Source organism: Aspergillus mulundensis (genome assembly GCF_003369625.1).
Source record: "Aspergillus mulundensis strain DSM 5745 chromosome Unknown scaffold_12, whole genome shotgun sequence".
NCBI lineage: Eukaryota > Fungi > Ascomycota > Eurotiomycetes > Eurotiales > Aspergillaceae > Aspergillus > Aspergillus mulundensis.
Window position 1 is genome coordinate 20,104 of NW_020797900.1, and position 24,282 is coordinate 44,385.

A 24,282-nucleotide genomic window follows, 5' to 3' on the forward strand; every position below is an offset into this window, starting at 1 on the left:
TCTGGCATTATATATTCTGTCCCGTAGCCCTAAGCCGGATTGACCCAACGCCTCATTGAACAAGCCTCTTCAGAATTATGGATGAATGTACGTCCATTGAGGTACACTTGACGAGTGATGCTACGTATCAACAACAATCATTCCTCGGAGTTCTGCTCTAGCATTGGCTCCCCTCCAGCTGGTGGAGGCACCGGCTATGCACAACCGGCGGAAAAACAATACCTAAATAGAAGGCGGAGATGCAGCTGCATACCCCCTGCAGATAAAGCACAAATTACCCCTCATTCTCCAATTCCATTCTAATCTTGACCAGCCTTGTCACCATGGGAGGCCACGCACTCGTCTTTGGCGCCTCGGGCATCACCGGCTGGGGCGCTGTCAATGCTTTGCTGAGCGACTATCCCACCCCGGACGCCTTTGATCGCGTTACCGCGTTGACGAATCGACCTCTCCCTGTTGAGGAGTCTGGATGGCCGGCGTCGAAGAAGCTGAATGTTGTCTCCGGATTGGATCTTCTTTCCGGTGACCAGGCGGCTTTGGAAGAGAGCATTCGGCAGCAGGTTCCCCAGATTGAGACCGTCAGCCACGTCTATTTCTTTGCGTATATCTACAATGCCGACAGTGAGACTGAGATCCAGATCAATGTGGACTTGTTGAAGAGGGCGATCACGGCGGTGGACAGCCTCAGTGGCAAGCTGGCTTTTGTGGTGCTTCCGACTGGCGTCAAGGTAGGCATTCCAATCCAACCTCAAACTGGTGTATCCCACTGACGTTAACCTCGACCTTAGACCTACGGCGTCCACCTCCTCGATAAATTCCCCTTCGCCGACAAACTCCCTCTTAGCGAATCCCTCCCCCCCATCCCCGAGCCCTTCAAGTCAAAGCTCTTCTACTACCCCCAAGTCGAGCTCCTTCAGCAACTCTCCGCCACCAAGACCTGGAAATGGTGCGACGTGATCCCCGACATCGTGGTCGGGTTTGTCCCAAACAACAACGCCTACTGTCTCGCTCAATGGCTGGCTCTGTACCTCAGTCTGTACCGCGAACTCAACGGCCCCGGCGCGGAGGTCGTCTTCCCCGGAACCAAGAGCTGGACTATCAAGAGCAACGACAGTAATCAGGATATCATCGGGCGGTTCGCGGTCTACGCTAGCTTGCATCCCGAGTGGAGTGCGGGGGAGAGGTACAACGTCGCCGACAACGCAACGTACTCGAGCTGGGAGGTCCGGTGGCCGATTATCTGCGATTACTTTGGTTTGAAGGGGGTGGCGCCTACCAATGGACCTGGGCCGGATCCTAGTGTGTATATCCATGAGAATAGGGAGAGGTGGTTTGAGCTGGAGAGGAAGTATGGATTGAAAGGCGGACGAGTGGGCAATGAGAAGAGTCTGACTATTGTGTCGAACTTTCTCATGAATCAGTTCGACTTTGACCGGCAGATCGATCTCACTAAGATGCATCGGGCGTGGGGGGATGCGAAGGAGGAGACGGATGTCCAGGGGGCATGGCATGTTGCGTTTGATCGGTTCCGGGCTGCCAACATTATTCCTAAAGCCTTTACCTAGATTATGGAGTTGCAATCTTGGCCACAATTTACTGATCCAGATTCTTTGGCTGTGATTTGTTGTATAGAATTCAGGGAGCTTGCGGGAAAAGCATAGCCGGCACAACCGACCTCGGGACGCAGCTCCAGCCCTAGCTATGGTAGGCAGTCCCTGAAATACCAGCTTCAACGCCAAAGGTCTCGACACCTTGATAGCGTTAGATAGAGAATATGGCCCTACGACAACCGATAGACATCTCCTCCCTGGAGCGATACATCGCGACTCATGTCCCCATCATCAAAACCCCAATAACCCTGAGCCAGGTAAGGCGTCATCCATACTTAGCCTTCAACACCACTAACATAAGAGCTGTAGTTCGGCTTCGGCCAATCCAATCCAACCTACAAAATCACCAGCCCCGATGGAGCAAAGTACGTGATGCGAAAGAAGCCCCCGGGCAAGCTCGTATCAAAGAGCGCCCACAAAGTCGAACGCGAGTACCGCATCCTCAAAGCCCTGGAGAGGACGGAGATCCCCGTCCCCAAGACACTCTGGCTCTGCGAAGACGAGAGCATCCTCGGAACCCCGTTCTACATCATGGAGTTCCTCGACGGGCGGATCTTCGAGGATCCGACCTTTCCTGGCGTGTCTGCTGAAGAGAGAACGGATCTGTAGGACCGCCACTACGTCCTTTGAATAAATGGATATACTAACATGGCTACGGTAGATGGCGCGAAGCAATGCTAACACTCGCCAAATTCCACCGCCTCGATCCCGGCTCCATCGGGCTCGCGGGCTACGGCCGACCAGGCGGATTTTACACCCGCCAACTCACCACATGGCGGAACCTCACTATTGCCCAGGGCGCCGTGCTCGATGAAGAGACGAACAAGCCCGTGGGTCCTGTGCCCGGTATTGAAGCGTTGCTCCGGTTCTTCGCTGCCCCTAGGTATCAGCCGAACGACCGGGCCAGTTTGATTCATGGGGACTTCAAGATAGACAATCTGGTCTATCATAGGACTGAGCCGAGGATCGTTGGGATTCTAGAGTAAGCTTACCCATCATCGCGAGGGCAAAAGGTGGATGCTGATGGGGTACAGCTGGGAAATGTCAACCATCGGCCATCCACTCGCGGACATCGCGAACGTCGTGCATCCGTGGACGGTGAATGCCATTTCGTCCGACGCTGCGCGCCAACTCGGCCTTCCGCACGATATCGAAGCAATTGAAGGACTGCCGTCAATACCGCAGTGTTTGGCTTGGTATGCGGGCACCGCGGGTTGGGACCCCGCGCCGGAGTTGAGATGGGCAGAGGCGTTCTGTCTGTTCCGGCTGAGTATCATCTACCAGGGGATTGCGGCCCGGTATGCAGCCAGGCAGGCGAGCAGTACGCAGGCGAAGGAGCGTGCGAAGGCGATGGTTCCGTCTGCTGAGCTGGCGGGAAAAGTGATTGCGGATATCAAAGGAGGGTCTGGTGGAGCGAGGTTGTGATTGCGGTGGTAATTAGTGGGCAGAAACAGATAGTTCCTCAGAGAGTTGCCAGTCATTTATGAATTGCGGGAGATGAGCGGCTACGAAACTATCTTTACCAACACTAAACAGGCTCGTCACTACGCACACCCTCATTCTCCAACTGCACCGCCGTTTCATTCGTCTTCTTCTCCTTGTCGATATCTCTCGTCGTCAGCGCGACAAGAATCGCCAGCCCCCCAAAGGCCACCGCAACCTCATAGACAAGCTGATATGATTCCGCACTGGCAACCTTGACGGCCTGCTGTACTGCATCTATAACCTGATCCGTGGTGCTAGGCACGCCTTCATACGCCGCTTGCGTGTTTATCGTAGCAGCGGCGAGTAAGTCCGCAATGGAGCCGGCGTAGCCTGAATCCTCTGCAGCGGAGCGGACCATCCCCTCGATGATTGAGCTGTAGCGGTTGGATTGGATGGCCGTGTAGATGGCCGTGGCCACCGCACCGCCGATGAGCCGGAATGTGCACAGCAGGCCTTGGCTGATTCCGCTGTGGAGGATCAGTTTCAGTTCGCTAACTTTATGAAAAGATAGGGAGAGACGCACATGTCCGCCTGCGAGTCCAGCGCCAGGGAGATCATGCCGAACGCGAGGAACTGGGGCGGCGTGACGGTCGCTGCGACGATGATGATGGTTGCAATGGCTTGGGCTTTGTCGTCGGCGCCGACTGATCCCAATGAACCGATCATGGCTGTTTGGACGATCAGGAATCCGATCATCTGCCATCGCTCGTGCCCTACTTTGGGGACGATTGTGATGATCATCGTTCCGGCGAGGATGGTGCCGAAGGAGACCATGTTTGCGTATACGCCTTGGAGAGTGGAGTCGCCTGCTGGGACCCAGAGCAGCGCTGATTGACGGGGCCAGAGGCTTGAAGCGGATAGTAAAGTTAGTCTTGAATTCAGGGAGGTGTGGGTGTTGTGGCAGTACATACACGTTCATACTGTAGTATAGCATGCCGCCGACGAACGTCACGGCAATGATTGAAGTGAAGCTATCCAAAGTGAGGCCATCAGCGGACTCTCCATGGTGACCTGAAAATGCAAGCAGGCACTTACTCGCGCCACTTCCTGAACAACCTCGGAGGCAAGATCGGGTATTCGAGGTTGGCATAGACCTCCCAAACCCCCAACAGCACAAAGATAACACCGGAAAGCACGATGGGCAATATAACCCCGACGCTCTTCCACGGAAAATTGCGCCCTCCCCAGTTCAGACCCAAAAGGAGCAAGACGCACCCAGCCAGGAACAGGAACAAGCCAACATAGTCCAGCGACGCGAGCAGCTGGCGCCTCGTCTTCCCATCACCGCGATGCTTCGTCGTGAACGAAGGCGGCCTATAGAAAACGAAAAGAAAAACAGCCGTGACGGCCTCAAACGCAAACATCCACCAGTAGCACACCCGCCAGCGGAGTTTCGCGTGGCTGATGAACGCATATCCAATCATGGGACTGAGCATGGCAGGGATATTCGAGATCTCGACGCAGCCCAGCACGAACAGACGCTGCTGGTTTGGCACAATCTCCTGCACGCTGGCGAAGATCATCTCGCCGAACCCGCCGCCGATCCCCATTAGGACGCCGGCCGCTATCATCTGCGGTATGCTGCGGCCCGTGGCGCCGACCACGGCCCCGATTGCGCCGAAGAGGGCGCCCGAGATGAGGAACCAGCGGCGGCCGAAGATGTCGGAGAGGCGCCCGCCGATTGTGACGATTACTGCGGCGCCGACGTTCCAGCTGCGGTTGTTAGTAGGGACACGGAAAGTATAGGGGGCATACCAGATGGTGATCCATGGGTAGTTGGAGTCGGGGCCTAGATCGGCGTTGATGCTTGAGAGGATGACGGCTGGCATCAGTTGCGTGAAGAGGTAGGAGTTGTAGAGGAAGCAGAGGGACTGTTGATGGCTTCGTTAGACTGAAGATGGTCATCATAGAATACCCTAATGAGGAAACGTACAACGATGGCCATGATAGTCTTAGGCGTCAGACCGGCCCCCTTCTTGCCAGGCTCAATAGGGACCACTCCATCACTGCTGCCAATATCTTCATCGTGCACCGGCTCCGCTTTTTCGGACGACATTGCAAGAATGGAGTAAGTCTGAAGGCCAGTTAGACAAGCCTGTGCCCACCTCCAGGGTCCCACAGATGTCCTATTTAGTCCATGACAGATGGGTCTTGGTGCTGCAATGTCACGCCAGTGCTCTTTGTTTGTAAGGGTGTCTTCTTCCAGGCCCGCATATCATCTTCCAGGGCTTGGATCCTGCACCCCGCAGTTACTGTGGGGAGAGCCTGTCTACCCTGGATCTTGTGGGGGTGATCTGACATCTGACATTGGGTGTTTACCCTTGTAGAGTTTGAGCGGCAGATCAGGTCTTTGGGTGCTATGTGTTAACCATTTCGCAATGACAACATCCACTTCGTGAGATACGCATTGCTGACTGAATTCACATCAAAGCTACCTGCTAAGACAGCTAAACTAAACTAAACCCTCCCCCTCTCCAAGAACCTCTTCGGCAAATCCACCGTCTTCGCCCTCAGATACTCCATACAGTTCTTCCCCAGCGTATCATAGCTCGAGCAGCAGTTATACTCCCCCTGCATATGGTCCTTGAGCAAGAAGTGCACCGTCCTCAACGCCGGGATCTCAAACCGATCAATCGGCTTGCCCTTGTACTCCTCCGGCCCCAACAACTCGATGATCTTGTCGATCGTCAAAAAGCTCCGCAGCCAGTCCCACTCGTCGTCGTGCCGCACGAAGAACCCGTTGTTGCAGTCGGACGCTTTGTCCCCGCCCCTGCCCAGCACGATGTAGCCCAACGGTGCGCGGACCGTCTCGCCGAAGGTAGACAGGTCGACGGGGTTAGTTGTCTCGTAGCTCTTCTGCTGCCGGGGGTACTCGCGCGTAATCTTGGGCGCGGGAATGTCTGTTACGCGGTTGTCGTAGAGATTATGGACGCGTTGTCGCAGTGCGGTTTGCGGGATGAGGGCTGGCCAGTAGCGGTAGTAGGGCTTGCCCTCGGCCTGTCGCATGTCGTTTCCCAGGGATGCGCCCGGGACGCCCTCGAGGAAGGTGACCATTGACCTTCGGAAGAAACCGTCTGGGTTGGTCATCCGCAGTAGTTCCCTGTCCGGGGACTGGGCGAAGATGCGGAAGTCCACAGTCGCGAGATCCTGGTTGCGGGCGTCGATGGGCGAGGACCCGTTGACGTGGAACTTGAGCAGGGAGAATTTCGCGAGCCGCTCGGGGCCCAGGGCTTCTTTGATTTGGTCTTCGGTGAATTTGGCTTTCTCTTCGATGTCCAGGCCCACGAGGTACACGTGGTATTCCGCTTGGTAGCCCGCTGGTGCGGTGATGCTGGATGGTCAGCATGTAATGAGAGTAGAGCAGAATAGAGAATATCCTACCCAACTTTGGCTGTAGGCGGAGGAGGAAGCCCCTTGACGCCTGTAATCCGCACCTGGTCTTCACCAACCTGCTCCATCCGAATGCCCTCCAGCTGGGCCGTGACATCGGAGTTGTAATACAACGGACCCTGGATCTCGTACACCAGCTGCGAGGTCACCGAGCCAACCGTGATAACACCCCCAGTATTCGCCTCTTTCGTCAGAAGCGTCTCACCGCGGTGGTCAATATGCGCAATCGGGAAGCCGACATTCAGGTGCTTCCCAGCCTTCAGAATATCCTTGAACGCCGAGTAATACCCCCCACAAACATACGAGGCACACTCAATCAAATGGCCCGCAACAAGAGATCCAGCCAGCTCGTCGAACTGATCAGCAGCCCAGCCATGCCACCACGCCGCCGCCCCAATCGCCGGGGAGGCATCGGCAACGCGCCCGCAGATGACAATGTCGGCCCCCTGCCTCAGGGCTTCGGCGATCCCCAAGCCGCCCATGTACGCCTGGGCACAGACCGGCTCGAACCCCCATTCTTCAAGTTTCCTGCCGTGCACCAGACTCTCGAACTGCTCGCCCTGCGCAACAAGCTCCTGCACCGCATCCGTGACATCGTCGCCTTCAACCCACGCAACCTTCATCGGGCACCCCGCGTCTTCGCACATCTTCTGCACCAATTCCGCCAGGATCTCCGTGTCGCTTGCGCCAGCATTAACGGCAAGTTTGACTTTGTTGTTGTACAGATGCGGAATAGCCGGCTCGAAGCAGTCGATGAAGTTCTCGGCGAACATGGCCGTCTTGACTCGTTCCTCTAGGGATAGGGGTTTGGACGCGGCCGAAGCCTTGTTGCGCGCTTTGCCGGCGCCGTGCACGGTCATGGTCATTTCGGACAGCCAGTCGCCTACGATGATGTCGCATTCGCCGTGCTGGGCTAGCTGGGTGATTGCTTGGACGCGGTCGGAGAAGCCGCCGCTTGCGCCGCCGACGCGGACGGGTCGTGGACTTGTTGAGCCCATGGTGATGTGTTGTTGGATTGGTAGGAGCTGTGAGGTGGTAAGACGTCCTTGGCGGGTTTATATCTTGATGCTCGTGGTACCATAAGCTGCAGCGGACGCCGTTTCCCAGGGCCACGGGTATTGTTTTCCTGCCTCCAGACTCTTCTTCTTCAGCGTAGAGGCACAGACTCTACTCACTCAGAATATCGCTGTGTAGAACTTGTACATATACATCCCATTCTACAAGTATGCACAAACCTATAATATCGTAAATATCAGCTATCCAACCCCGCCACCCATTCCACTCCACCCAACGCCTTCGCCAGAAACTCCTCCCGATGCTTATCAAGGTGCGTAGAAGGAAACGTCCAGGAATAATGCGGAAAGCCCGGATAAGCATCGTACGAAACAGAAACCCCGGCCTTCTCCAGAGCCTCCTTCATCAACACTGCATCATCCCGTAGCGTATCCGCGCCACACTCGGCAATGTACACTCTCTTCAACTGGTTGATCTTCGGATGGAGCAAGCACGATGTGTAGATGTCGTCAGGGGGTGCGCCGTACGTCTCAAAGTATGTCTTCATGGCAGATGCGGTGTTCACACTTGCGTCGGCGTTCGTCTCGTATGATGTATAGCGCGGCTTGAGGTCCTCAGGAACGGCGTCTGGATGGACGGTGACGGGGACAAGGGCGACCACCCCACTGACTTTACCACCGAGCCCCTGGTCAATCAGTTTGAGCGCGGCACCGAAGGCCAGATTCCCGCCGGCAGATGCTCCGATCAGGACCACGGACGGGGGATGCAGGTTTTCGAGTGCCCATTTCACTGCCTCGACGCAGTCATCCAGAGGAACGGGATACTTATACTCCGGCGCCAGGCGATATTCCACGCTGACCAGCGTCATCTGCTGATGCTTGCTGATCAGCCGGCAGAAGGCATCTTCCTCGTCCACGGCCCCCATAGCCCATCCCCCGCCGTGGAAGTAGACGCCGACCGGCTTGTTTGAGGTGTCTCCGGGGGGTGTGTATACTCTGAGCCAGAAGTCGGCCAGGGTGACATCGCGGGTCTGCACTGAGTTGTCCACTGTAGGTTTGACCTTGTACTTACCCACCATCCTCTGCAGAATGCCGCTCCAGGTGATTCGAAGTTCTTCCAGCGAGCCATAGAGGAGAGGTGTCTCCCCGAGCTCATCCAGGAACTGTAGTTATAGTCTGGTCAGCTGTGATCGTGATTGAGCGGAGAGGGACTCGCCTTCTGCCATGCCGGCGCAAACTGTGAAGCCATTGTACTGCTATTCTGTCTACAAGATACACGAGATACGACTCGATGGTCAGACCATGATCGATGGTTGGTGAAGCTAATATATGCGGCAAAGTACAGGCTGCCAATACCCGCGACCATCTATCTTCATTCCTTCCACTTCATCAACAGTCCCATCATTCATCGATCCTTATCCAAATCTCCAGCCATGGCAACACCGAAACCCGACACGACAACCCTCCCATTCAGCAAATACCCCGCATGGACACTCAGCAAACTGCGCCCTCTGGCCCTGCAAAAAATCCAAGCCGTGCACGACTGGGTCGAAACAAAATGCATCCCGGCACAAGGAATCATGAAAGCGCAACTCGCGAAGGACCGGTGGAAAATGCCGCCGTTGATGCGCCAGCTCCGCGCCGAAGCCAAAGCCCGCGGACTCTTCAACCTGTTCCTGCCCAAGGAATTCAAGGAGTCTCCCGGCCTCACGAATCTCGAGTACGCGTGCTGCGCGGAGATCATGGGGAGGGTATACTGGGCGGCGCAGACGATGAACTGCCATGCGCCGGAGACGGGGAACATCGAGCTGCTTGCGAAGTACTGCAACGACGAGCAGAAGGAGAAATGGCTTTACCCGTTGCTGCGAGGGGAGTTCGCGTCCGCGTACTCGATGACCGAGCCTGACGTGGCGTCGTCCGACGCAACCAACATCTCCATCAGCATCCAGCGCCAGGGGGACTCGTACGTAATGAACGGGCGCAAACTGTTCGCCAACGCAAAGTGGAATCCGGACGTGAAGCTGTATATCCTAATGGGCTGTACCGATCCGCACAACCCGGATCCCCGACGGCGGCATTCCATGCTCCTCATCCCGAGCGATACACCTGGCTTCAGGATGCGTCAGAACCTCTCGATCATGGGGTACGACTGTGCGCCCGAGGGCCATGGGGAGTACATCTACGAGGATGTGCGGGTTCCAGTGTCCAATGTGATATTAGGCGAAGGGCGGGCGTTTGAGATCGCGCAGGGGCGGCTGGGACCCGGACGCATCCACCACTGCATGCGGCTGATCGGGCAGGGCGAGCTGGCGTATGAGTATGCGCTTGTGCGCGCGACGGACGGGCGCAAGAAGCCGCGCGGGAAGCTGATCGGGGAGTTTGATAGCAATATCGAGCGGATTGCGCAGATGAGGTTGGAGCTGGATGCGCTGCGGCTGGTTGTGTTCAATGCTGCGGATACGATGGATGCGTTGGGGAATAAGAGCGGGAGGTATGGCATTGCGCAGAGCAAGATTCTTGTGCCGGTTACGGTGGCTAGGATCATTGATGAGTGTATGCAACTCTATGGGGGACAGGGGTTGACGCAGCATACGCCTTTGCCGGAGATGTGGACGTATGCTCGCTTTGTGCGGGTTGCGGACGGTCCGGATGCTGCTCATCGGCATCAGGTGGGAAGAGATCAGTTGAAGACTGCGGGGGATGTTGTGGCAAGGCATCTACGGTACTACGAGATAGCTCAGGAGCTGAAGAAGCAATTTGGGCTGGAGGAGGAGCTGGCGGATGATTGCACCTGGGAGTATATAAAGCCAAAGCTGTAGCTACGCCTTGTCTGGGACTTATTACCGTCAGCTCAGATCAGATAGAAACAATGCCCACAGAGTATCCTGTAATCATGGTATGGTACCCTAGCTCAAATGAGGGGATACACCGACCGAGGTTAACGTTAGCCGAGCATAGACCGGGTTGATATAAACCACCACCCTCTCTACCATGCCCATACCCTAGACATAGACAACAGCAAAAGCATGATGGCATACAAATCCACCTTCCCAGCCATTGAAGTGCCCAAATCCAACATCCTCACGTACCTGTACCCCCCCAACCAAACCGTCTCCGACAAACCCATATGGATCGACGCCAGCAACCCGGCCACCTCGCTCTCCCCGCGCCAGATGCTCTCCTGGGTCCGACGTCTAGGCTACGGCCTCGATAGACTGGGAATCCCCAAAGGCGAAGTCGTCATGATCTTAACCCCGAACCACATCTTTGTGCCGGTCGCGTACCAGGGCATCGTCGGCTCAGGACGCGTCTTCAGCGGGGCGAACCCGGCATACACGCAGTTTGAAATCGAGCATCAGCTCAAGGATACGGGGGCTGGTTTGATCCTGGTGCACCCGAGTCTTGTCACGACGGCAGTTGCTGCTGCGGCGCGTGTGGGGATTCATAGAGAGCGCATGTTTCTGTTTGACGACTGCCCCCGTGAGACGGTTGACGGCGTGTCGGATTGGAGGAGCTTTATCGGAAGCGAGGAAGAGGCGAGTCAGTGGAAATGGGATAGCATGGTCGATACCTCGACGACGACAGTCGCGACGATTAACTACAGCTCCGGCACAACGGGATTGCCAAAGGGGGTGTGCGTCTCGCATCGGAATCTGATTGCCAATGTCGAGCAGACTATCTTCATGCGTGACCAGGGCCACCCTCATGCGTTGGTCCCGGCGAGTCGACCGGAGGAGCGGTGGGTTGGGTTTCTCCCGCTGTACCATGCATACGGTAAGTCACTGCGCGAATGGCATGATTATGGCTGACAGTCGCGGCAGGGCAGCTATACGCCTGTCTGATGGCGCCTAAGCTCGACTTCCCCGTGTATATAATGCGCAAGTTCATCTACGAGGAGTTCCTCGGCACGATCCAGAAATACCGCATCACGAATCTCCAAGTCGCGCCCCCGATTCTGATCATGCTGGACAAGAGGCCCGAGACTGCGCGCTACGATCTCAGCAGCGTGAGGAACATATTATGCGGCGCAGCGCCGTTATCTAGGGACCTCCAGAACACGATTCAGAACCGGTTCAAGACGAACGTTGTGCAAGGCTGGGGAATGACGGAGGTCACTTGTGGCGCGATCCATGTGCCGGGGGGTCTCTACGACGAGTCAGGGAGTGTGGGCATGCTGGATCCCAACTGCGAGTGTAAACTGCTAGATGAGGACGGACACCCGGTTAAAGACGGGGAGCCGGGGGAGCTGCATGTTCGAGGACCCAATGTGTGTCTCGGATACTGGAGGAACGAGAAGGCCACGAAAGAAAGCTTGGATGGCGAGGGGTGGTTGAAGACGGGCGATATCATGGTGGTCAAGGATAACTGGTTCTGGGTCGTGGATCGCAAGAAGGAACTTATCAAGGTGAATGCCTTACAGGTTTCACCGGCGGAGCTTGAAGCGGTTCTTCTTGGGCATGATGGCATTGCTGATGCCGGGGTGGTCGGGTTCGTTGCGGACGGCCAGGAATGCCCGCGGGCGTATGTCTCACTCAAGGACGAGGCGAAGGGGCTGACTGAGGCGGACATCCAGAACTACATGACGGACCGCGTAGCGAAGCACAAGCAGATTACCGGAGGAGTAAAGTTTGTGGCCGAAGTCCCGCGTCTCGCCAGTGGGAAGCTGAATCGGAAGGTGCTCAAGGAATGGGCGCGTCGGGATGCCAGCGGGCGTTCAAGGCTGTAGTTCAGAGCCATAGAGTCGTCCCTACTCCTGCGTGTATGCCGTACCTTGACCTAGACAAGACTGGATATTGTTCCCCGGTACCTGGAGAACCTTTCCCGGATATGGTGCCACGCACTCTCGGCGCAGCGCATTCTATAGCATATATGCATTTGAAAAGTACCATAGACACATGGGTACTCGATCATCCTGACCTAAAGATCAAATCTACTTAGGGTTAACAGGCAAAATGACGCAAAGAACGCCCAACGGCACCAACGGCGCGCACGATGAAGACGGGGAATTCAGCTACCCCTCCCCCAACCCACCACACCCCTACAAAGTCCTCAACCAATACCACTCCAAACCAAGCAAGCTACGCGTGGCATGCGTCGGCGCCGGCGCCTCAGGGCTATGCCTAGCATACAAGATGGAGCGCATGCTGGAGCCATCCTCCTGGGAACTGACGCTGTTCGAGAAGAACCCGCATTTCGGAGGGACCTGGTACGAGAATACATACCCGGGCGTGGCGTGCGACATCCCGTCGCACCTGTACACGTTCTCGTTTGACCCGAACCCCAACTGGTCGCATTATTTCGCCTACGGTGGTGAGATCCAGCGGTATTTTGAGGGGTTTGCGGAGCGGTTTGGGCTGAGACGGTATATGAAGTTGGATACGCGGGTGGTGGAGTGTCGGTGGGATGAGAGGGATGGGGTCTGGAATATCACGCTGGAGGATACGAAGACGAAAGAGAGCTGGAGGGACTGGGCGCACTGCGTCGTGAATGGGACGGGGATTCTCAACTCGTGGAAGTGGCCTGATGTTGAGGAGCTGGGGGAGTTCGAGGGGCCGAAGATGCATTCTGCGGCTTGGGATCATAGCGTGAACTTCCGGGACAAGGTTGTTGGTGTCATTGGGACGGGGTCGACGAGCGTGCAGATTGTGCCGGAGCTGCAGAAGGTCTGCAGGCAGGTGCAGGTCTACATGCGGAGTCCGACCTGGATCAGTCCGCCGTTCGGTGCGACTGCGCTGACGAAGGATCTTCGGCATGGCGTCGATGCGGATCCTGGAAGTCGGCAGTACACGTTTACGGAAGACGACAAAAGGAAGTTTAGAGAGGACCCCGAGTATCATCTTGCGTTCCGCAAGGGCATCGAGGCGGAGATCAACGGGCTGTTTGGGATGTACCAGCAGGGCTCGGAGCTGTCCAACAGTTTCCGACAGAACATCACCGACGAGATGATTCGGCGCATGGGGCCCGGGCATGAAGAGCTGAAGTCGTTTATCATCCCCAAGTTTGCTCCGGGCTGTCGTCGGATCTCACCGGGGGACGGTTATCTGGAAGCCCTGGTGCAGCCCAATGTCCAGCCCATCTTCGGAGACATTAAGAAAGCCACCAAGAACGGACTTATAACGGCCAGTGGAGTCGAGCATAAGATGGACATCCTTGTCTGTGCCACCGGGTTTAATGTAGCGTTCAAGCCTGCGTTCAAGGTGATCAACGCCGAGGGGAAAAGCATACAGGAGGACTGGGGAGATGGCGTCAACATGTACTTCGGAGTCTCTGCCCCAAGGTGAGCCATACCCCAGGAACAACGGTCTGCTCTAGCTAACATTCGTAGGTTTCCCAACTACTACACCATCGTCGGCCCCGGCGCAACCTGGTCGAGCGGAACCTTACTGCCGTCAATCGAAACAACAGTCGAATACAGCGTCAAATGCATGCAGAAGATGCAGACCGAGACCATCAAGTCCATGTCCGTCAAGCAAGAGGCGCTCGACGACATCTACGACCACTTCGACGAGTACCACAAGACCACCGTCTGGCAGGAGGACTGTCGCTCGTGGTTCAAGGACGGCAAGCTCAAGCAGCGCATTTACCTGTGGCCCGGGCCTACGGTGCACTTCCTTAAAACCATCAAGGATCCGAGGTTTGAAGACTACGACATCACGTATCGATACCGGAACAGATTTGCGTTCTTGGGGAATGGGACTGTCAAGGCTGGGGTTAAGCAAGATGCGTTGGGGCTGGCGACGTATGTCCGCAACAGTGACCATGAGTGGGCGGTTGCTTGATTTGATTACTTTACTGTTACCCTTGAAGAAATCATTCAATCATGCAGCATAACCAGTAACTTGGCCTTGGAAATACCTAGGTCCCTAAGGTTCGTGCCGAGGTGGTAGCAGAAGCTGGAGGAAAATGATAGCCGAGGGAGAATCCATGGATACAAGCCTGAATCAGTAGTCGGGGATTCAAATCAATTCAAACATTTGGACCCCTAATCACCAGCTACGATCCCCTCACACCTATACTCTTCATTCCATGCGCAATGCCCTCCCTCCTCCGAGGAGCAGGCTTCATCACAGGCGCAGCCTCTGGTAAGACGCAATCCTCTCATCTACCATCTACAGGCAGACTCACCAATCCACACCAAGGCATCGGCAAAGCAACCGCCTTCTCCTTCGCCAAACACGGCGTCACGCAGCTGGCCCTCGCCGACATCAACCTCAGTGCTGCCGAAACCACCGCCCGCGAAATCCAATCCCGCTTCCCGGGTACAGAAGTCCTGCCGCTGGCCCTTGACGTCGCGAACGAAGAGTCCGTCAGTGACGCTGTAACACAAACGGTTCGCCAATTCGGGAGGATCGATTATGCCGTGAATAACGCCGGGATCGCCGGCCCGGGGGCATTATCAGCGGAGCACAACGTTGACGACTGGAAGAGGACGATCGATGTCAATCTGCATGGTGTCTGGCTGAGCAGCAGGGCGCAGATTGGCGTTATGTTGGGGCAGGAGAGGAGGGAGGAGTACGTGTACCATACAATATACTGAAGGTCCTTCCCAGAGATCCAGACGAGGGCTAATCATCGCCCTGGATAGTTCACCCCGTCACAACCGCGGGATCATCATCAACGTAGCCTCTATGTACGGCCTCCTCGCACCCTCGCTCAACACACCCGCCGTGGCATACGCGGCATCAAAGCACGGGGTTCTCGGCCTCACGCGCGCAGACGCCGTAGCCTATGCGCCGAAGGGGATCCGCATCAACGCCATCTGTCCCGGGTACGTGCAGACGCCGTTGGTACAGAGCTCGATGCATACGGGCGTGATACAGCGGGAGGTCGACAAGATTCCGGCTGGGCGGCTGGCGAGTATGGAGGAGATCGCGGACCATATTACGTTCCTGGCTTCGCCGTTGAGCAGTTATATGGTTGGGGCGGCGATGGTGGCTGATGGGTAAGTGGCCATACGCTTCCGAGGTTTCAGCCCGAGTGCATGAAGGCTAATTGAAGTATTATAGGGGCTTTACTATTCAATGATGGTAATAAGGTATATGGTGTGACAGTGAAAAATGATGAAGATTGCACCAAGTACTCCGTAGATATTCCAGTCACCAGAACCACATCCGTCTTATGTTGCAGAACTAGCTGATGATCTCCGTCCATATACTATCCGACCGACTGCTGGGCCTCTTCCATTTTGGAGGCTGTCCTCGTACCCTTGTATCTGGAGAAGTAAAGCTTGTTGGTCGCTCGGTCTGGCTGGATCCCCCAGAGCCCTCGATCCCGGCAGTAGACATGGCCATGGAGTTCTCACCAGGACCCTGGGCATTCTCCATTAGATGCATAAAGTCGCTATTCATATTATTCGTTTCTACCGTAGCATCATTCGCTAATCGAAATAACGAGGGCGTCTCTGCGGTTGGCCAAGGCGAAACAAAGGCAGACGGTGATCCAGCACCGGCCATGACGTTGTTGATGGCGAAGCGATCCGGTGCACTGAAGATGGACCAGGAGTCGTCGATGCTCGGGACGCTGTTGTCGGCAAAGATATTTTCTGTTCCAGTATCCCGACGTGCCGGCTTCTCTGTGGACTGGAAGGTCAGCGGTGGAGAGGGCAGGATGGTCGCCATCTGCGGGAACTGCTCATCACCCGGCCATGAAGTGGAGTGCATCGATTGTGTTTTTGTCTGGGATCTGGGTGGTGGGATTCTTTTCGGCGGTATATTGCTTTGGCCATCAACGTCTGCGGAACTGCCTCTGCGGGCCGGCACGACATTCGACGACTGCAACGACGGATGGAGCTCTCGGAGCTCCTGCAGCACGGCCTTGAATATGGTGGCCATCTGCTCGGCGGGTTGGTATGGCTCCGCCATGTCGTCCATGACGGCGACGAGACACTCCAGGTATCGCATGCTCCGATCGTTGGCGACCCGGTCGGTGGACGACGCGATGGCCGCAACCAGGGCCGTGGCTGCGTTGCCGGAGTGCTGCAGTCCAGTGACGAAGATCTTTCGCGTATCGAAGCGCTGACGCTGCTGCCAGAAGATCTGGGCGATGCGACCGGCGCAGGTTGTGCAGGTTGCATGCGAGAGGGCTGAGAGATGCTTGACTCCTGCCTCGCTGACTTTGCGCTCGCCCTGGCTGTCGAGGATGTTGTCGTATCCTGCAAACGGACGGTGCAGCATGATCATGGTGGAATAGAACTGTTGGTGAAGAAGAAAGAAAGGAGGAGGCGCGGTGGTGGCGTTCTCCGCGGTGTACTTTAGGGCTTCTGGGAGACGGGCATACCAGCGCTCCAGCTCGCTGTCCAGGGCGGCCATGCGCAGATACATATGGCGGTCGTGGTTGGGATCGTGGCCGGAGACATGCGTGATGCCGGTGATCTTGCCGCCCATCTCCATGAGCTCGAAGAGGGCCTGGTAGATCTGCAGCTCGAGGGTTTTCTCCGAGCCTGGGGGTGAACTGCCCAGTCGGTCGAACTGCTGCGAGAGCTCGTAGATCTCCAGATCGTCTGGCTTGAGTGCTGTCGGCCGACCGAGGAAGAGTGCCCAGTACCGGTCGAAAATGACACACGCCCATAGCGTCATGCGCCCGATCTCAATGTCGCTTTGGGACACGCCCGACCCGGACCTGTCCAGATGGAGGCCAACGTCGAAGCATAACCGGTAGGCCATGCCCGAGTACAGCCAGCCCGCGTTGTCGCGACCGCAGCCGACCTCGAGGTCGCCGAGGAGCAACAGAGCCGCAATGGAGGGAAGACCGCCAGGCCGCTCCATCTCGTAGTCGAGCATGTACTTGGCCTCGCGATGCAGCAACGACTCCCTGCCAGGGAGGGTGATGCGCATCATGTCTGGCCGCTGTTTATCTGCGAAGCGATATCCCGCGGCGAGGATGCATATATGTAGAAAGCCCGAGTAGAAAGGCCCTCCGCCAGCATCTCGTCCAGCCTCAAAGGCCTCTTGGTGGACGACGCGGATGACCGAGTTGTAGTGCTTCCAGAACAGCCGCATGAGGTATTCCTGCGACTCGTGCGACAGGGCGGACAGGACGCGCTGCGTCCGCCGCCACTGCTCTCGGGCTTGTCGCCGGCTTTCTTCACTTTCGGATGCGATGTCCAGGTAGATGTGGCAGTTTGTGGTCGGGCCAAAGTACCGTTGCTGGCCCGCCAGCTGGTCGAAGCTGACGTGCCCTCGAGTGGACAGCAGCCGGTGGGCCATCGACGACTTTCGGAGGCCGGAGTTGATGGGCGTGAGTGGTCGGTAGGGCGGACTGTCTGAACTGCGTGCTGGACTGTCTTTGTATTGAGGGAGCGCTGGTTCCGGTGTATCGGCTGGCACAGGGAGGGAGTAGGGCTGCGAGGGCTCTAGCTGGGGGCGATTCTCTCCGGACTCGGTCGTTTCGACGTGATTAGTGTTGACCGGTTGGTTCTGGCGTATTGTAGACTGCTCTTCCTTCTCACGTAAAGCGGCCTGGAGTTGTTGGATCTGGTCTTGGAGCTGGCTCACGTACGCCTTGGACACCGGTCTGGAACACAGTCAGCACGGTCTCAATCCTCCAAGCTAAGCAGCGTACTTTCGCCTCTGGTCATCGTTCTTGATGATACACTCCTGGCCACTCTCCTGGCACTGAGTGCAGGATGTCTCCCCTGCCTGGACTACACATCGTGTCCGGCGCTCTCGACAGGCCACGCAGGCGACTGATGCTCGATGGCGAGGCTTGGAAGAGGTTTCATTGCCGGACCCGGACGAGTCGGACTGGCGGTTCGTGTTCTGAGGCCCAGCCATTGTTATGACAAGATGGAAATGCAGAGGAGAAGCTGAAGCTCATCCGGGGAATCCGGCTGGTCTCGGTCGATCCCCCCCGCATTCTGTGCCCTCGGCCCCGCTGCCCCCTCCCTCTGCCCCCTCTGCTCCCTCTGATCCCTGATTCATGCTCACACGCCTCCACTGGCAAGGATGATTCGTGTCCCTCTGACCTGTAGTTGACAGGCGCTTATCATGCCCGATCGAGCGTATGCGTATAAAGAACCCCGCCCAGCCAAGCCCTGTGGCGCCTGCAGAGGAAAATGGCTGCCTCTGGTTGGTATCGTTTTCCCCTCTGTCCGACATTGCAGGGTATATAGGTACCTAATCGCCAGCAAGATCCATTTTCCCAGTCACCTCCAATTCCCTACACCCTGTCGCCATGTCCCCCGCAACCTTCCCCTTCTCCCGCGGCACCCTGCCCACCCAGCTCTTCATCAACAACGAATACATCGACCCAAAGGACCCCTCCACCTTCAGCGTCTTCAACCCCCGCGACAACTCCCTCGTCTCCAACAAAGTCCCCCAAGCCGGGCCAGAAGACGTCGACGCCGCCGTATCCGCCGCCGAAGCCGCCTTCCCGCAATGGAAAGCCATCACCGCGACCGAGCGGCGCCGCATCCTCCTCAAGTTCGCGGCCCTCGTCCAAGAGCACGCAGAGGCACTCGCCGAATTAACCCGGCTCACCCTGGGCGCCCCCTACAACGCCTTCGGCAAGTTCGAGATCGACCTCTGCACCAACGCCTTCGAGTACAACGCCGGCTGGATCGACAAGTTCGCCGGCGAGGCATATCCCCAGCAGGACGGCTTCATGCGCATCACCCGCCACGAACCCCTCGGCGTCACGGCCGGCATTGTCCCCTGGAATGGCCCGATCGGGACCGTCGGCCTCAAGGCTGCTCCGGCCCTGGCGACCGGTAACTGCTTCATCCTGAAGCCGTCCGAGAAGACGCCCTTCGCGGCCCTGGCACTAGGCGCACTGATCAAGGAGGCCGGATTCCCGCCCGGCGTCTTCCAGGTCCTCTCGGGCGATGGGAAGACGGGCGCCCTACTAGCCAGCCACATGCGCGTCCGCAAGGTCAGCTTCACGGGCTCCATCCCGACGGGCAAAAAGGTGCAGAAGATGGCGGCCGAGTCGAACCTCAAGCGGGTCACCCTCGAACTGGGCGGGAAATCGCCGGCCGTGGTCTTCGACGACGCGAACCTCGAGAATGCGGTGACCTGGTGCGTCAATGCCATCACCATCAACACGGGCCAGGCATGCTTCGCTGCCTCGAGGGTATACGTTCAAGAAGGCATCTTCGACAAGTTCACGGAGAAGTACAAGGCCGCGCTGGAGGAAAAAGCCAAGGGGATCAACGACCCAGAGGATCCGTCAACTGTAATGGGCCCCCTAGTCGACAAAGCGCAATTCCAGCGCGTCACCGGCTTCGTCGAGCGCGGGGCGCAGACTAACAAGATCCTCACGGGCGGCCAGCGAGTCGGGGATAAAGGCTTCTACATCCAGCCGACTGTGTTCACGGACGTCAAGCAAGATGAAGAGATCTACAAGGAGGAGATCTTCGGTCCTGTGTCGATCCTCAACTCGTTCAAGACCGAGGAGGAAGTCCTCAAGAAGGCCAACGCCACTGAGTACGGGCTCATGGCGGGCGTCTTTACGCAGGATATCAACCGGGCGCTGCGCGTGGCCAGTGAGTTCGAGTCCGGCATGGTTGGTGTCAATTGCATCAGTCTGAACTTCCTGAATACCCCCTTTGGCGGGTCGAAGCAGAGTGGCCTGGGGCGGGAATGCGGGCGCGATGCGTTGGAGCACTTTACGGAGCCGAAGACTGTCATGATCAATCTGACGTATTGATGTACATGGTCTTTTAACTTGCGGATATTCTTGGTGTTTAGTCTTGTTGCAAAATATATATCGGCCATATCCGAGACATTTGCCTTTGAACCCTTCCCCGGGCCACTATAAGACCATGTGCAACACTGGACTAAGGACCATTTTGACCTGAAATCTAGATAGAACTGTGGAAGATCAAAAGAAGCGACATTTTCTCGACTACAGTAGTATAACTGCACTGGGTTTGTTGATTCCAAGCATTGACATGGCATTCATAATACCCTAAATCCTCGGAAACACCGTAAAAGCCGTCTTCTCCGGCCTTCTCGTCCCCGACTTATTCACAATCCGCAGCCTCTTATTGCGACTGTGAAACTGCCCATCATCATGGTCGCGGATATAATACGCCCAGTCCGCCGTCTCATCGATCTCCGTCTGGCTATACCCATTCCCCAACCACGCGAACCGGTTCCCGTTGTACTTGACCTCCCAGTCGTCAAACCTTACCTCGTTCATCGCTTCGATGTAGTGCAGTGTTGAGCCTGGCCATAGGCCTGTCACAGGGCCGTTGGGGTCAGTGGACTTGTACCAGGAGCGGCAGCCGTCGGCCCAGACGGTGCGGCGCATGAAGGCGTCTTTGAACTGGATGAAGTCGGTGACGGCTTCGTGTTTTGGCGCAAAGCTGTGGATATTGGTTGTTTGGTAGCGGTCGATCAGTTTCATCATGTAGTCGGCTTGGGCTTCTGGTGGTTGTTAGATCGTCTTTCCTATGTGTGTGTGGAAGACGTACCAATGGCAGACAATACAGGTCCGTTCCCAACAGGGCTGTTTGGGCCAAGAAAGGTGAGATAGTTGGGGATGCCTGCGGCAGCAATGCCAAAGTAGGAATGGGGCTCGTCCTTCCATGCATCCTGCAGGTTGTTTCCACCCGGCCCGATGATGGGGAAGCGCGGGCGGAACGAGGTGTCGAAGCCGGTCGCGCAGATGAGAATGTCGACTGCGTATTCGTTGCCGTCGTCGCAGATGCAGCCGTTCTCGCTGGCCTCGGTGATGTTGCCGTACACGACCTTGACCTTCTCGTGGCTGAGCGACTCGAGATAGCCGACCCCCGGCGTGATCCTTCGGCAGCCGACCGACCATTCGGGGATGAGGACCTTGTCCAGCTCGGCGTTGCTGAGTTTCTCCCTCATCTGCTGGGTCATGTACTCCCGCGTCGACCTTTGGCCCTCGGTGTTGCGGAGGAAGATGGCGAATTGGCCATTCATGCCGCTTTCGATCCCGCGACGGTACTCGGTTAGATGGCCTGGGTTGGATGCGAAAGCTTTCTTCTCCTCTTCGGTGAAGATGTGCTGCTCCAGGCCTTTGACGGGCGACACCCAGGTCGGTTCGCGGATGAAGGTCGTCACCTTCTTGACTTCAGGCAGAACAGCCGGTAGAACCTGGATACCGGAAGACCTATAGAGGTTGGCGATGAACATGGTTCTGAATGTGTCCCACCTACCCATTCCCAATGAGTCCAACATGCTTCCCTTCCAGCGAGATCGAGTCGTCCCAGTTGGCAGTATGCACCAGCGTCCCCTTGTACCTGTCAAGACCAGGGATCGCAGGCCAGCGCCACGAGTTGAGGATCCCACCCGCGTTGATCAAGATATCGCACGAGTCATTCCACTCCTTCCCCGACTGCAGGTCTCGCACGCGGACGTTGTAGCCGCCTTGGGCGTTCCATTTAGCCCCGACAACCTGGTGCAGGACCCGGCAATAGTGGCGCAGCCCGTACTTGCGCGAGAAGGTGTCGAAGTAGTCGAAAATCTCCTTGCTGCTGGCATAGCTCGCTGACCAGTCGGGCTTTGGTTCGAAAGACCAGGTGTAGTTGTGTGAGGGGACGTCGCAGGCGCAGCTGAGCGGACGTGGGTTAGCACGAGGATGCCGTTAGGTACATATGATGAGACAGAGCGTACCCTGGGTAGCGGTTCTCAAACCATGTGCCGGCAATCTCGGGGTTCTTCTCGTAGATGACGAGAGAGAAATTGGAGAAGCTTCGCTGCAGCTTGTACGCGAAGAGGAGACCCGAGACACCGGCGCCAATGCAGATGATGCGGATATGCCGCTCGTGGTGGATGGGTTGATTCGAATCCATGATGGTCGTAAGATCTTCGAGTATGCGAAGGCAGTACCCCAGTGACGACTCAAGCTTTATCATATAGATGATTCACTGAAGTAGGTGACGCAAGTCATGCAGACGTCGATGGATGGCGGTTGAGCACAGGCTGAAGACGTCCGAGCAAGTGGCTTGCATCCGGTCCACTTTTGGGGTTGATTGAGTCGGGGAATTGAGACCTGTTGCCTTCATTCTTCTGCAGGAAGGAGCAAATGACTCGCTATTCACTACTCAATTTTGGCTGCATAAGTACACCGCTACTGGTAGCTCCTCCAAAAACATTAGAACAGAACGCAGCATGTGCCCAAACAACAAACAAGAAAATACATCATAGCCAGGGCTATGAAGCCAAACTACAGGTCTTCCTTCCCCTCCCTCTGAGCCTGGCTCTTCACACAATACGACCCAGCCGTCCTCCCACCCCCCCGCTGCACACGAACCACCCTCACATTAAGATCCGGCTTCTGCCACGTCGTATAAGCCTTCATATGCCTCATCTCGCCCTCGGGATCCCACTGCCACGCGCCATCGATACTAACAACATCAAAGTTCCACACCAGCCGCGCAAGGATGATACGCATCTCCATGTACGACAGGTTCTTGCCGATGCAGCCCCGCGGACCAAGCGAGAACGGCTGCATGCCGCTCTTGATGTCCGTCGCGTACGCGGGCTCGCCGTCCAGCCATCGCTCGGGAATGAACGCGTCGCAGTCCCGGAAGTTCGCCGGGTTGTGCGAGGCCGCCCACCCACCCACCGAGACGGAGGTGCCGCCGGGGACCCAGTGGCCGTCGATCGTGTCGCCGGCTTTGGGGACCGTGCGGAGGAGGCCCGTGGGAACTGGGGGGTGGATGCGCAGGCCTTCTTCCAGGCATGCGTTGAGGTAGGCGAGGTGGCTGGTGCGCTGGTAGTTGATTTCGTCCTCGTGCTGGAAAGCAGCGCGGACTTCGGCGTAGAGCTTGTGCATCTTGTCGGTGTTTCGGAGGAGACGGGCAAAGAGGCCGGATAGGAGGTTTGCGGTTGTCTCGCTGCCTGCTACGATGAACAACGCACTGTTTAGGATGATCTCGTTGTTGTGCAGATCGTATTTCTCCTTTTGACGCAGGATGTAGTAGATGAAGTCGTTGTGCTCGCCCGGTCCGTTGCGCAGGCGCTGCTCGACCTTCTCGCGGCTGCGGGTTAGATGGTCGCGTCGTCGCTGTCTGAGGTAGTTGGGGATCATGTTCAGCAGCGTTGTCTGCGTCCATGATCCTGCCTCCGCCATGCGTCGAGTGGCCTGTTCCAGTGCGCCGACTTTGACGGTCTCGAAGATCAAGGCAACCCAGGAATGGAATGCGCCCAGGTCGAGACAGCCAAAGGGCTCGCCAAAGGCCAGATCACCGATGATGTCGAACGTCGTAAAGTTCAGCCAGTTCACCAGATTGAAGTGCTGATTCTTGTCTGCCATCTCCTTCATCTTGCCTATGAGGATGTCGACGTAGTGCTGGATAATATATTCCTGCTCCTTCAACGCCCTCTCCGAGAAAGAATGCGACATGGCTCGTCGCTGGCGAGCGTGGTTTTCGTCGTCGGCCATCGTCAGGGTTGAGGCGCCGGGCAAAGGGTCGACGGAGCCGACATGGATGGGATCCTTGTGCATGTTCTTGCGACCACCCGTCTTGAACCCGTAGATGTCTTCCCAAGCTTGGGCCGAGTTGAAGGCCAGCTCGTTCGGCGAGACTCGCACGACCGAGCCGTACTTGTCGTGCAGTTGCTTGGTTTCCAGCCCTAATCGGCCACGAAGCAGCGAGTAGATCGAGGGCAATGAGCTGATCGCATTGAGTCTCGGTCCGGGGAATCTGGCTAGTGGATGGAAATACAGTCGGTAGATGGCCAGGCCGAGGATGTACGAGGCACTCAGGACGAGGCCCACGGTGGCCAGAGCCCAGGTCTTTTCGGTGGCAGTGCGCGGCAGCATTGTGATTGCGTTGCAAGCCAAGAATGGTATCTGACGGTTGCCTTGTT

General features: G+C 56.8%; 13 protein-coding genes across 13 annotated transcripts; 7 read left to right on the forward strand and 6 right to left on the reverse strand.

The window, feature by feature from the left end:
* Nucleotides 1-323: 323 nt before the first annotated feature.
* On the forward strand, nucleotides 324-1,565 carry DSM5745_09373 (SDR family oxidoreductase; the record flags this gene model as incomplete). The annotated part of the gene is made up of 2 exons (XM_026751389.1): nucleotides 324-728; nucleotides 789-1,565. The coding sequence occupies 2 exons, from the start codon at nucleotides 324-326 to the stop codon at nucleotides 1,563-1,565; spliced, it is 1,182 nt and encodes a 393-aa protein (XP_026599737.1).
* Nucleotides 1,566-1,774: 209 nt separating this feature from the next.
* DSM5745_09374 (phosphotransferase family protein) lies at nucleotides 1,775-3,035 on the forward strand (the record flags this gene model as incomplete). Its single annotated transcript, XM_026751390.1, has 4 exons — nucleotides 1,775-1,867; nucleotides 1,920-2,215; nucleotides 2,272-2,592; nucleotides 2,645-3,035. 4 exons carry the CDS (start codon nucleotides 1,775-1,777, stop codon nucleotides 3,033-3,035), a joined length of 1,101 nt encoding a protein of 366 aa, XP_026599738.1.
* Nucleotides 3,036-3,138: 103 nt separating this feature from the next.
* Nucleotides 3,139-5,151, reverse strand: DSM5745_09375 (uncharacterized protein; the record flags this gene model as incomplete). The annotated part of the gene is made up of 6 exons (XM_026751391.1): nucleotides 3,139-3,562; nucleotides 3,619-3,942; nucleotides 4,007-4,066; nucleotides 4,131-4,808; nucleotides 4,851-4,966; nucleotides 5,029-5,151. 6 exons carry the CDS (start codon nucleotides 5,149-5,151, stop codon nucleotides 3,139-3,141), a joined length of 1,725 nt encoding a protein of 574 aa, XP_026599739.1.
* Nucleotides 5,152-5,552: 401 nt separating this feature from the next.
* On the reverse strand, nucleotides 5,553-7,483 carry DSM5745_09376 (acyclic terpene utilization AtuA family protein; the record flags this gene model as incomplete). The annotated part of the gene is made up of 2 exons (XM_026751392.1): nucleotides 5,553-6,426; nucleotides 6,477-7,483. 2 exons carry the CDS (start codon nucleotides 7,481-7,483, stop codon nucleotides 5,553-5,555), a joined length of 1,881 nt encoding a protein of 626 aa, XP_026599740.1.
* A 254-nt stretch (nucleotides 7,484-7,737) lies between these two features.
* On the reverse strand, nucleotides 7,738-8,577 carry DSM5745_09377 (alpha/beta hydrolase; the record flags this gene model as incomplete). Its single annotated transcript, XM_026751393.1, has 1 exon — nucleotides 7,738-8,577. One exon carries the CDS (start codon nucleotides 8,575-8,577, stop codon nucleotides 7,738-7,740), a length of 840 nt encoding a protein of 279 aa, XP_026599741.1.
* Nucleotides 8,578-8,931: 354 nt separating this feature from the next.
* DSM5745_09378 (uncharacterized protein) lies at nucleotides 8,932-10,317 on the forward strand (the record flags this gene model as incomplete). Its single annotated transcript, XM_026751394.1, has 1 exon — nucleotides 8,932-10,317. One exon carries the CDS (start codon nucleotides 8,932-8,934, stop codon nucleotides 10,315-10,317), a length of 1,386 nt encoding a protein of 461 aa, XP_026599742.1.
* Nucleotides 10,318-10,527: 210 nt separating this feature from the next.
* Nucleotides 10,528-12,224, forward strand: DSM5745_09379 (acyl--CoA ligase; the record flags this gene model as incomplete). The annotated part of the gene is made up of 2 exons (XM_026751395.1): nucleotides 10,528-11,272; nucleotides 11,320-12,224. 2 exons carry the CDS (start codon nucleotides 10,528-10,530, stop codon nucleotides 12,222-12,224), a joined length of 1,650 nt encoding a protein of 549 aa, XP_026599743.1.
* Nucleotides 12,225-12,450: 226 nt separating this feature from the next.
* DSM5745_09380 (flavin-containing monooxygenase) lies at nucleotides 12,451-14,277 on the forward strand (the record flags this gene model as incomplete). The annotated part of the gene is made up of 2 exons (XM_026751396.1): nucleotides 12,451-13,775; nucleotides 13,824-14,277. 2 exons carry the CDS (start codon nucleotides 12,451-12,453, stop codon nucleotides 14,275-14,277), a joined length of 1,779 nt encoding a protein of 592 aa, XP_026599744.1.
* A 254-nt stretch (nucleotides 14,278-14,531) lies between these two features.
* On the forward strand, nucleotides 14,532-15,444 carry DSM5745_09381 (SDR family NAD(P)-dependent oxidoreductase; the record flags this gene model as incomplete). Its single annotated transcript, XM_026751397.1, has 3 exons — nucleotides 14,532-14,580; nucleotides 14,614-15,010; nucleotides 15,084-15,444. 3 exons carry the CDS (start codon nucleotides 14,532-14,534, stop codon nucleotides 15,442-15,444), a joined length of 807 nt encoding a protein of 268 aa, XP_026599745.1.
* Nucleotides 15,445-15,627: 183 nt separating this feature from the next.
* DSM5745_09382 (uncharacterized protein) lies at nucleotides 15,628-18,270 on the reverse strand (the record flags this gene model as incomplete). The annotated part of the gene is made up of 2 exons (XM_026751398.1): nucleotides 15,628-18,010; nucleotides 18,059-18,270. 2 exons carry the CDS (start codon nucleotides 18,268-18,270, stop codon nucleotides 15,628-15,630), a joined length of 2,595 nt encoding a protein of 864 aa, XP_026599746.1.
* Nucleotides 18,271-18,670: 400 nt separating this feature from the next.
* On the forward strand, nucleotides 18,671-20,143 carry DSM5745_09383 (aldehyde dehydrogenase family protein; the record flags this gene model as incomplete). Its single annotated transcript, XM_026751399.1, has 1 exon — nucleotides 18,671-20,143. One exon carries the CDS (start codon nucleotides 18,671-18,673, stop codon nucleotides 20,141-20,143), a length of 1,473 nt encoding a protein of 490 aa, XP_026599747.1.
* Nucleotides 20,144-20,404: 261 nt separating this feature from the next.
* Nucleotides 20,405-22,259, reverse strand: DSM5745_09384 (flavin-containing monooxygenase; the record flags this gene model as incomplete). The annotated part of the gene is made up of 4 exons (XM_026751400.1): nucleotides 20,405-20,865; nucleotides 20,913-21,577; nucleotides 21,624-22,019; nucleotides 22,081-22,259. 4 exons carry the CDS (start codon nucleotides 22,257-22,259, stop codon nucleotides 20,405-20,407), a joined length of 1,701 nt encoding a protein of 566 aa, XP_026599748.1.
* A 374-nt stretch (nucleotides 22,260-22,633) lies between these two features.
* On the reverse strand, nucleotides 22,634-24,235 carry DSM5745_09385 (cytochrome P450; the record flags this gene model as incomplete). Its single annotated transcript, XM_026751401.1, has 1 exon — nucleotides 22,634-24,235. One exon carries the CDS (start codon nucleotides 24,233-24,235, stop codon nucleotides 22,634-22,636), a length of 1,602 nt encoding a protein of 533 aa, XP_026599749.1.
* Nucleotides 24,236-24,282: the final 47 nt, after the last annotated feature.